Source organism: Xiphophorus hellerii, chromosome 23, assembly GCF_003331165.1.
Source record: "Xiphophorus hellerii strain 12219 chromosome 23, Xiphophorus_hellerii-4.1, whole genome shotgun sequence".
Taxonomy (NCBI): domain Eukaryota; kingdom Metazoa; phylum Chordata; class Actinopteri; order Cyprinodontiformes; family Poeciliidae; genus Xiphophorus; species Xiphophorus hellerii.
Window position 1 is genome coordinate 11,338,450 of NC_045694.1, and position 12,123 is coordinate 11,350,572.

Below are 12,123 nucleotides of genomic sequence, written 5' to 3' on the forward strand. Positions count from 1 at the left end.
CCTCAGAAAACAGGTACATTTCTGTAGAATGGAGATAGCAAAAAAAACCAACACTTTCTGTTTGAACAATATGGAAACTTGCTGAAAAGTGAAAACACGTAAAGACATTTACTGATGTCTAAATGCTGTTGAGTCTCTTGAATCTCCATGTTCACTAATGTTCTCTAACAGACCTTTGGGACCTTCACAGAAGAGATGGATGTATACGGAGACTAGACTGTACACACATGCTCCCCATTTACTAATTAGATTAATTCAAACCCAAATTAATGTAATGGCACCAAGTTTATGTATAGTATCCTCCAAAACAATTCACAGTAACTGATGTTTGTTTTTAGCCATTTCCAGCTCTTTCTAATTGACAGATCAAAGATCTTCACAATCCAGCCAGATGCTATATTAAGCCTACATCAAATATTCCCAGTGACATAATTTTGCTGCTGTTTCACAAGGGGGCAGTATGAACATAGCACATGAGGGGCTCCTTCTACTGCAGTTTCCAACCAGTTTACAGTTTTATGTTGTTACTCCTCCTTATACTCATCTAAATCAATTATCCAAAGAAAGATTAGTGGGAGTGAAACCACTTGGGGAGAAAAAAAAAACCTCAGTGGGCTGCTAGAATAAAACATCTGATCATGGCCAGGAAGACATAAGCGCCGTCTTCTGTGCATTACAGGCTAGCTGAGACAGAGGGCAGTATTTCTCCACTCACCCTCAGTGGCAAACTGCTCCAGGTGCTTTAATGTGATCTCTTTGTACCTTGAGCTGTCGGCCAGACGGTCGTAGATCACAGTGTCCTGAAGGGAAATAAAAACTCATTGGTTACCAACAACCAGAGGGTAGAGACAGTAACCGGCTGAAATTGTTTGCGTTGTTAAATGGAATCTGTTTCCATTTCTTATCATATGTGTGAATTTTCGTGATCTTCTTGATAATGTGTTCCAGTTATCACAACTAAATTCAAAATATAGAACTTAAAATGTTTTAATCTCAGTGTAATGCACTAAAAAATTTAGAAGGTTCTGCTGACTTGTACCACTGCAGATAAAACCAAACATTTCTGTCTGTCACACTGCACATGTGTAACACGAAGCAGCCTTTATCCTGCTGCTCAAAGAAAGACTTCCTAATGTGAGGGAGAGGCAGAGCGGGGAGAGTGGCGATGGTGGTGTTGGGCTGTCATGTGTTGCCATGGAGAGAGACAGACTCACAGCTCCTTTGCAGTAGAGGCGAATCTTGCCAGATGGGGTGCGCATGATGACAGACATCCTCTTCCTTGTGCTGCACAACAAAAAGCCCAAACAGTGAAAAAAACAGGGGGGGAAAGAATCTCAGTGTGAAATAACAGTAGCATTTAAAAGAAAAGAAATACCTTGTAAACTCCAGCACATGAAGCAGTTCATACTTTTCTTCGCTTCCAGGCTAAAAAAAATTAAAGAAAATGAAAAAAAGAAAAAAATGTAAGCAAATGCGAGTTAAGCAAATCAATCCAATGGAGACTCCTCCATCTTTGTTTTCTGTCTGAGCTTTCTTTAAATAGCACAAGCCAACCCTTTCTCTTCATTTAAATCAGCCTTAACTGCAGTTTAAAACTGTTTATCAGTTGCCTTCTGATGAGAGAAGAACAAGGTAAAATTCAATTAACCTCCCTAATTGGGAAGACTGTGAGGTGAAATATCATGAGACCTTTAGAAGCGATTAGGAAATGGAACAAACATATACGCCCCAAGAGGATTAAAAAAAAGAAAACTGTTCTGGCTTTTGAGCCTCAGGGCCTGTTAGTGCAATTATCATGTTTGCCACTTAAGCTAACAGCTCCAAATCCACAGTATTAATAACGGTAAAACAAACTGGATGGTTTTACACTTGCTAGATATTATTGAAAAAAAAATGTAAGACTGAAAGAAACATTCCTTTTTTTTCCTCAATGTTTTTCTGGCATTTGGACCACTCTTAAGAGACAAACATGAAAAGCACAGGTATGGTCTGGTCATCCATGAAATAATTTTTGTAAAGCACAAGACTAGCATTGAACATATCCTTAATACTGGTATTTATGATATTTTAAATAGCAAAAGTTATTGTTATTTGCAGATGGGTGTTTATTGGCAGGGCGAGTGTTTATAGGGGCTTATTAGGGGTCACATTACACCACCACTGGCTGAAAGACTTAGAAACCATTTCTTTCAACAAAAAACATGCTCCACATGTGCCACCTTTCCTATTTAGCATTTAACATAAACTGTGCTGATTAACTTCCGCATCCCACAGTTTGGTATTCATGTTTACCATCACACCAGCGAATCATGAAAACGGTGTTATGTACTGTACATTCCATGTTCCATCTATCAACACAACAGCCTGCTTTACTTTCCTCAGCTCAGTCTCGACTTACCATTTCCACAATCACGCTGTCAGGGGTTCGTCCAGAAAACACAAAGCCGAGGTTTCGAGCGGCTCTCACCAGAGCGCCTTCATCTTAAAAGAAAATAAAGGAGAAAAACGTGCCATAAACAGACCTGTTGACATATTGTTGCCCTTAGATAACTTGGAATTTGAGCTTGAAATTCTAAAGAACTAACAGCTTGCACATAAATCTTCTCCCCTTGGAAAAAAAGACAATATAGACAGAAACTTAATATAGGGAATAGGTAATTAATGCTTAAGAAACTGCAGTGTAATACAGTCCATTATAGAAGCATTTGTACTAACGCTGTACAACATATAAACATATTGATATCAGAGTGTTCAATCGCACAGTTGCAAAGACAATAACTTAGAATGCATTCATTGTTGGTTATTATATTCCAAGGGTAATGAATTAAGACAAAACAATGTTATATTTTCTCAGTTGGAGGTCTTGCTGCAATTACTGCTGACATCTGACATAGATAATGGCACCCAGTGGGCTTAAAGGTCACAGAGAGAGTTTGAAGCATCACATTAATAAATCAGACAGACAGGAAAATGTGGATCTTTCCCAACTGAAGTCATCGTTGATATATTTACCAAAAACAGAGTAGAAGAGGAGAATAGAAACAGCCTTTATTCACACAAAATATCAAAAAGAGCTAAAAAATACATTTTATATAAAAAGATTTATAATAGTACATTGAACAAATATTGGTGTTACTTGATGTTCATGTTTCGTCACACAAATCCATAAACATCAATGTATTTTAATGGATTCTATGTCGCAGAACAATACAAAGTGGTGCAGAATTGTGGACTAGTGGAAGGGAAATAGAAACTTTTTACAAATTAAACTCAATTTTTGTGTATTGATATTCAGCCCCCCTCGATCAATATTCCAGTTTAGCTGGAGATCCGTGTGTTGATAGATTTGTAGTTGTGCTATACTTGTGTGTTGGTCCAAAATGTAAAAACATTTAAAGGGATTGTATTTTTGTTGCCGAATTTCAACTATACTTAACATATCTCAATTTGCAGGTTTAAGCATGAAGAGGTATTTATGAGTCACTCATTTCCTGAAATTTACATTCAACTGTAGAGACAAAACACTGTTACACTGACAAAATAATGCAGATGTAGGCTTGCTTTGCTTGTTTATTTCATTGTAAATACTTTAAGGTTTTCCTCTTTCTCTAGTGTTCGTCATGGTAGCAGTTCTGTGGAGTTAAAAGAAGCACTGAAGGGCATGTTTTCCTGACTGACAGCTGTCTCTATTCCTTAGACTGAACTGTGAATGTGTGAGACTGAGGGATCATGCTAAGGCTAAGGGAATCAAAAGTGACATACACCATGCTTTTTGTAAACAGGAGACTGCATTTTATAGTGTGATCTTGTGCTCTTAGGATTATATAAATGCACTTTTACATTCATATGAGATACTGGGGCCAGAAGGCTGCAACAGAGCGTTTCCGTTGCCCAGGCTCACAGGTCACTACATGGAGAATTAATCATCACAGAAACGCTTCAAGGACATTATTTTTATTCAAACCACCTAAAAGCAGGTTCAGTATTGTTTGTTATGTAGTTTCAGAGGGTGCACACAGAAGCAGTTTGGGATTATAAATAGATAAAATGTGTCCTAAACAATGTTTTCTTTTTATTATAAACTTGTAAAATGTTGCAAGAAAAATTCTTGAATGTTTACAACAAAGACCAATCCTGAGTTCATCAGTCAATTTAACAACAGAACAGAGCCATTTGGCACACACAATATGCTGGGATAATATACCAGAAGAGAACCGTAAGCTGTAATACCTGGAGAAGCGGCTTGGTAGATGATTTTTCCCTCCACGCGCTCAGGGACTGCAGTGTGACAGATGGCCATCATGGTCATGAACTCCAGAATAACAGCAGCTGTAGGCTAAAGACAGAAGAAAAGACCGCTTTGACTTTTAATGTTCTTAAATAAAACATGTTAACAGAAGCCAAATGACCTTGTTCTGAAGTGGAAGAGAGGCACAGAGAGCTCAGATTGAGAGACACATCGATATGAAGGAGACATTTTAGACATCTAGCTGATTCTTAACCATAAAATCCAGCAAAAGCAGCCATAGTAAGAACAAGACATGGAAAAAGGGTTTTTATTAATTATTTGCTGTAGATCAGAATGAACTGCAAGTTGACATTTTGACATTTAAACAATGCATGGTCAGAGAGCTGCTTCACTGGTAAAGAAAAACAGAAAAAGAAATATTACTTAAAATCTGAACTGGAAAATAACTGAAGTTCAAAAACACTATTTATAGTGCCTTGTGTTTGCATTGAGCCGACTAAAGACAATATTCCAGTGTAAACAACTATAAATAAATGCCAAAATTTTAGATCTTACTCAAAAATAATTTCACTTCAAAATTATGAAGTATGTTGTGTTAGTCTATCACAAAAAACCCACTAAAACAAAGTGTTTCATATTGTTCTTTGACATAATTTGAAAAAGTTTCAGTTACTTCAAAGTTGAAGTATGAATACTTTTGCAAAACAATGCAAGACCTTTCTCTGTTTTGCAGATTTAACCCAAAACATCGTTTCATCCTAATAAATCTATCCATCTTAAATCAAACCTAGAACCAGTTTTCAGTTTGCAAAAACACTAAAATTATCCAGTATTTCTTTTATATTACACTCTTTCATTTTTTATACATTGGCCATCAAGTGTATTATGAGTAAAACAGCTCCAATTTGCTAGAATGTCAGCATTTCCCTTGTTCCTTTGAAAAGCCAGCCTAAGGTGTGTGTTACCATCTTAAAAATATGTGGTGTAAGATCTGAAGTGTCAGATCTGATCGGACAGATGACAGCTGGTAAGAAGCCAATAGGCTCACAGAACTCGCCTGCTGGATTCAAGCTACTGACACACATTTAGTCATGCTTTTCCAACCAATATAAACTTGTCTCAGTTCATGGGGGGAAAAAAGAGCCCAACCTACATACTCAGGGCATTTACATTAATGAGAAGACCAGTATGACTAAGCTGCCGTGGGGTGGACTCAGACAGGCATCTGCTGAGGCTCCAACTAATGCCGAAGGACTACCAGTGTGGAGTCAGTGACTACAACTGAGCCAGGGATATTAGCAGCCTCCAGGGCCGCAGAAGGCCTTCCTATTACAGCAGGGGTAAAACAATAGTAAAAAAAGGAATATATTTCCTAACAGTGGACTAATATTAGCTCACCCTGCTGCTTTACCATCTCCATGAGAAATGAATGCAGCTTTCATAAGGCTGCTGAACGGAATACAAATCCGCTGTTAAACATGCACTAATCACTAACCATTAATTATGCTTTTAAAGTGTATGAATCTGTGAAGTGATTATTTTAAAAAGTGCTTCTTTCACTCTCTTATTTAAACACAAAGCTGTGTACTTGACATTGTTAGTAGATTTGTTCTACTGGCCTTGAGAACTATGATGAAAGGAGCAAAGGAGAAAATAAACGATAGGGACACAAAGGGCAAATCAAAGGGCCACTTGTGACTGAAAATGCACAGAGTCTATTACAGTCCAGGTGGCGCTGAGAGTCCCCTCTGTCTCCTGGCAGCATGCTAATCTGGTCTGGGGTGACAGGTATCCTCTGAAGGACATGTGGGGGTGGGCGTGTGTGTGTGTAGAAGTGAGAGAGAATTTGTGTGTACTAGCTTAAGAGCTCAAGGATGATGAGTGTAGAAATCCATCCTGGAACTCAGTCATAATTAAAAAAAGGAAAAATAAGGTCTTTGTTTAAGAATTTGTATTATTTAACTGTAAAAACCTGAATTTACACAAAATTGTTGGTTATGCTTATTAATGCTTGGACAAATGGTAACGAAACATCCCAACACATCTGTGCATTAGATGTGATCAACTCTCAAACTGAATTCTGGGTAACTTGTGCCACAGCAGTAGTGAAAGACTCATCACTTCAGACTTGACCAATGTGCAAAGAGGCTGAAGGGTCAGGAGAAAGTGAAGAGGAGAGCTAGTGAATAAACACCCAAGATGGTGAAACCCGTCAGACAGCAAGTTCAACATAAATATTGCTACAAGGTGTTTCATTTTATCAGAACTGTTAACTCTCCCCTTCTCCTAACCTCCTCACCACGGTGTTAACATTATGACTCCAAACAGCCTCCAGACAAGTGTCTGCAGAGTGAAAGTTCTAGGCGTGAAGTGAATTCAGCACTGCCATGCAAGTGCCAGTGATATTTTGGTACAGTGCTAAATGAGCTTTAGTATCAAAATATATTTAAAATAAAAGTTTACCTTTTCATGGCTTATAAATATGTGTAAAAGCCAGTAAGGACTAGGAATCACTAGATCTTAGAATAAAGGAAAATCAGAAACAGCCATTTTTACTAGAGGCACACCCAGAAATCAACAATTTTCAGTTGAATCACCCCTGATCAGTAAGCGTTCAGTTAGAAACTAATTAAACTAGGAAAAGAAAGAATTTTTTTTTTTTTGCCCAATTTGGAAATGAGCCATACATAAACACTACCAGGTTTCCCTGACATCACTCTTCGGTGTAGATGGTATTATAGATAGAATAAAGAATAATCGATGTTGCCTATGAGGTGATTAAAAATGATGCTCATCTGCCTTTATCTGGTGCATGAGGTAGATTTAATACCAACAAAAACATATCAAAAATGCTATTTTGTGTCCCCACTATTGGTTAGTCCATACCAATCTGCATCTTCAGTTTCTATTCCAAGTTAACAGGAGTGACACATAGTGGTCTTCTGCTGCTGTAGCCCATATGCTTCAAACTCTGACATTTTGTGCAATCATAGATTGTGTTTTATATATCATGGTTACAGACTGTGATTATTTGAGCTACTATTGCTCTTCTGTCATCAGAAACCAGTCTTTCCATTATATTCCAACACCTATAAGGCCCTTTTGTTCACACAACTACCTCTTCTTTTTTATTTGGGACCACTCTCTGTAGAACTGACAGATATTTTTTTTTATTCTGAAGCTCAATTTGCACCATAAAACATCAACTTCACTACTTCTTATGCTTGAGCTGCTACCATCTGATTGGCTCATTTGCCATTGGTGCTCACAGACAGTAGAGCAGGTGTACCTAATAAAACAACTGGTGAGTTTTGGGAGTGTATTTAACAAATAAGTAAATATTAGGTGTGAAAATAATGGACCTCAAAAGTGCTACGATGTTAAACACCATTCACAGTTAATCACCTAATAAGAATTCCTGCTTCAGCACAACAGAGTAATCATGAGCAGAATTAATACCGAAACCGCAGAGAGACTGTGGTTTTAAAACAGCAGTGGGTAATTAGCAGTGGGCGAGGGCCTATCAACACGGAGCCGGAGCAGACCTTAGACAAACCCAATGTGTGAACAGATTCTGCTGTCATAACAAAGCAAACATCACAGTGGGATTACCATTTTCCCTGAGCAGATATACTGTACATAATTAGATCTGACATTCTGCCTCCTCAACTCTGCTCTGCAGCTGAGTGACTCACAAGCAACACAACCACAGTCTTCACCCAACCTACTGTACATCTGCAGATGGTCATGAAGGCTTCCCTTATTTCACATGTAGAGTGCCTGGTGAATTTTAGGATACATTTTTTTGATCTCCTGGGCGATGTTGAATATTTACAGTAACTTTAAAAATAGTCTAAAAAGGGTGTAATTATAATAATATTAAATAGTTTTGTTCCAAACAAAGATCTGTAAGTAGGGTTTGTACATTTCTCCCACAGAATGTCTAAGGTAAGTTTTCAGCAGCACACCAAGGAGATAATACAAATGATATGAAACAGGCAGCATTAGTTTACTATAATATGATATATTTTATTACTATTATGAAATTCTTGTGCCAGCATTCTACATTCTAGAGCAAAAATAAGAAAAACTAAAATATAACAAAATTTTATGTTGAAATGTGTCTCTCATACACATCCTAAATATCTGACCAAGACAAAACACTAATCAATAAAAAAATCCCCCAATTTCAGAAACGTTTAAGAAAAAAATAAATAAAAGTCAACCTTTACTTCAATACAAATCAATAAATCATTGAGAATTTATGAATAATAAAGACTCATTACACTGAAACAATAAAAAAATAAATAAATGTGCTAACGTAAATGACATACCTCTTCAAATTAAACACAATAAGTCAGTCCCAAAAAAAATCTCTGTAAAATGTTCATTGTAAGATTTCTGGCATTTAGTAAATACAAAAAAAATTGGCAATTCTAACTGCCTTAAAAAAAAGAAAAGATTAGTTTGTAAATAATGTTCTCCAAAATTAGCCTTTTAATCAAACGTTAGATTGCACTTTATAACAAAACTTTGCAGTTTGAATATTTGGCACTTTCAAGGACTTTCTACAGAAAACAAGCACTTTCTAAACCTCGAAAACGTCTCATTGAAATTCAAGCATTTTCAAGGATTTCAAGCAACCAAACAAACTATGTATAAGAGTGAAAAACAACCATGCAACCATATGAAATCCTTAGTAAATTACATCAACACACATGCCAAAACAACCTACTCAAAAAGGCAAGGAACAAATCACACAACATCTAAGACTTGGACTCAAAATCCCTTTTAATTTGTCCTAAGCAGCAGCAGTCAGTGGAGGCAGGCGACGGGGATCCCTGGCATTACTTACGTGATTGTTTTGGAGGTTTTCCAGTAAGCTCTGGTCATTAAATCCAGCCTCCTCTGATGAGTGTGTGCTGTGCCTGGAGAGAGGCAAAGGGGAAATGTCGGCTCACTAGAACACACTTTGATAGAGCAACTGAACAACACTAAAAGCGGACTAGAAAGTTACCAAACAATAGACTTGGCTGGTAAATAACAGATAAGTGGTATACATTATAATCAAGGTGCAATTTGACAGCAATGGAGATGACAACAAAAACATAAAGACCATAACAACAGGAAATTATCTCTTCTGGTGGTCCACAAGAACTTATGGATTTCCCCAAAATTTAAGTTATTTTATTTCCTGCCATTGCACTGTCAGAGAAAATTATTTTAATGGCAGATCAAACTCTTGTCCATATTTTTTTAATGAAAACCTAGAAATTATACAAATATCTCCATCAACTTTAATTCCAATCATTAATCTGCCTGCATAATGTTGAAAAACGTAAATATCATTCATATCTTAGTTTCCCAGAAACTACACAGTGTCTTAGGTTTAAAAACTAAAGAGTAGGGCCTACTTCTAAAGAATAACATATGTAAAGGCAGCACCATATGACACCTGTGGTTGCAAAAGAAACGTAAGAAACGTCTTCTCCACAAGTCTAAGAGAAAAATGACCCTGCTTCTCACTTGATTTATTACCTAAGTGCTGACAGATCTCTAAGAGTTAATAGCGCAGTCAGTGCTGTGTGCCAGCAGTATTGACATAAATTGAATCAACTACATTGCAGGCAGAATGCAAATGTTGGGTTCTTGGGCTTCAAAAAAGCAATGTTTAGAGCGAATATTTGGGATTGTCTCCTCTTTGCCAGAAGCGGATAAATCCAAAAACAAAGACATGATAAGAAAGATTATCATTTTATAAAGAGTCCACCCTCAAACATTAATCTGTTTCCGTGTAAATAGCTAATTACTTCTTGACCTGGCTTATTCTGGTGCATTAGATAAATTAGAATATGAGAAAAGTTAAATGATTTCTGTAATTCAAGTCAAGCTCATTTTATAGATCAATTACACACAGAGTGATACATTTCAACCACTTATTCCAATTAATTTAGATGATTAGCGCTTACACGGCTAATGCAGATTATATGAGACCAAAAGAAGGATTTTTAATATAGAAGTGTTATGTGATCAGTGACAGTCAAGCGAAGGATTGCTGTTGCAGTTATACTAAGAAGGTTGCTGGTTGCTCAGAATGTTGCATCCAAGAATACTTCTGGGTCGTTGAGAGGAAGGAGAATGTTTGGTCTGTGTACAAGCAACAAGGATTTCATTTCTTGAGCTAAACTGAAATCTGGTTTCTAAAGTCTCATGACTGAGTAAAGAGGCACAGAATCAGAAGCTAGCAGTCCAGTTGTACCTTGGGGAGCCATATTATCTGCTAGTATTGGTTGACTGTGTTTTATGGAGCTTAACACTACAAAGAGATGCTGATGCAACTCTAATGGCCAGAAGATCACTTACTTGACCTCAACCTCAGAAAATATAGAGACACCAGACCCAACATTCTCCAGTGTAAAAGCACAGTTATGGTAAAGTTCACAGTCATACTTAAAGTTATTTTCAATATTTGAACAGAGAAAAGTGACATGCCCTTCTTCTCATTTTGCCAAGAAAATCTAAAAAGCTAAAAATCCTCACTGTTCCCCAGTAAACCCAAACAAAGACACTTGGTAATCTTTTTTTTACAGTAATTAAATTATATGTCTTATATTAATTTACTTGTTTAGGATTTAAAACAGAAAGCTAAGGACTTGAGGCTTGGCTAAATATGTTTATGGAAAGACTAAATTGTGGCAAGTTGATCTTTAGATCAACGTAATATTCTACTCATCTGAGAAACTGAGTTTGGGGACACTGATGATGAGTTTCAATGGCAATAAATTACTGAAATACATTAATATTATTGCAATTTATTGAGATATAGTACGTTTTCTAAAGGAAATTGCAAATTAAGGGTTGCTGATTTCACATTTTGAATAGAAACAAAATGTATTTTTTCATCCTTGTAACATAAGGGAAGTAAATTTATACATAGCCACTAGTCTCCCACTAGGCGTCCAGCAGGGATCAATCTGACTCTAAATACAGTCCTATAGATCAGGCAGACAGCAGTGCTGCCCATGGCACTGAGTTTGACAGTTTACAGAGGCTGCTGTTACGCTTTCTAGTCCAACAGGATGAGAAGTACAGAGCCACGAAAGACAACCTGATAGCCAGCTTAAAAATAACTGTAGGAGACACATTTAGGGAAAGGATAAATGATATATGAAAAAGTAAGACTGTTTGGGAAAGCTATCTATGCTCAGGTCACTGAATAGAGGTTTACTTCATAAAAAAGCCAAAATGTGGCGCTTCTTTCCTCGAGTGTTTTCTATCATTATATGATATAAATAGAGCAGCTTGCCACGTCTTTTGTCTCAATGAAATTTGCTAGAAGCTAGACTGGGTGAGAACAGATCGAGATATTGATTATCCGCCAGAACTCTCAGGTCCTGTCGCTATGGGAACAAGGGTGAAGGCAGTTCATGGTCAATAATCAGGGATCCGATATAGATCACAACTTTCACACACCCTGCTGTTCTGTTTCAGCTATGAGAGGGATATACTTATAAGCGAGCCTACTGACTCGCTTGCTTTTTTGAATGTTTCAATTTTAAGAAAAAGATCAGTCAAGAAATTGTCTTTGGAGGAAGGCTGCAGCAAGTATATTTAACAGATTTAAATATTCCTTAGAATGGATAAGGCAAACCCATGCTGCAAATATGTGTAAGAGAGGAGGCTATACATATAAGTGGCAGCCATTGCCAAAGTCAAACAAATGTTAATATGCCATATGAAAATCACAGTTTCAGCCTCAATAGCTACCAGTGAATGTTTATTCTGATAATTGTTTTATCAAATCAGACCTGCAGATGTATGCATGCATTAAACAAAATTACACAATTTGTTCTTAAAGAATTGCCACAAATATT

At 36.9% G+C, this 12,123-nt stretch overlaps 1 protein-coding gene across 9 annotated transcripts in view; it reads right to left on the minus strand.

Annotated features, from left to right (window-relative positions):
* Window positions 1-12,123, minus strand: part of atp8a1 (ATPase phospholipid transporting 8A1) — a 108,769-nt gene that overhangs the window by 50,014 nt on the left and 46,632 nt on the right. For all 9 annotated transcript variants that reach the window (XM_032554408.1, XM_032554407.1, XM_032554410.1 and 6 more), the window contains 6 exons: window positions 9,105-9,177; window positions 4,231-4,336; window positions 2,399-2,481; window positions 1,376-1,425; window positions 1,215-1,284; window positions 716-800 (listed from right to left, as the gene is read on the minus strand). In XM_032554408.1, coding sequence (XP_032410299.1) covers window positions 716-800; window positions 1,215-1,284; window positions 1,376-1,425; window positions 2,399-2,481; window positions 4,231-4,336; window positions 9,105-9,177 — 467 coding nt within the window. The remainder of the gene's footprint in view (window positions 1-715; window positions 801-1,214; window positions 1,285-1,375; window positions 1,426-2,398; window positions 2,482-4,230; window positions 4,337-9,104; window positions 9,178-12,123) is intronic.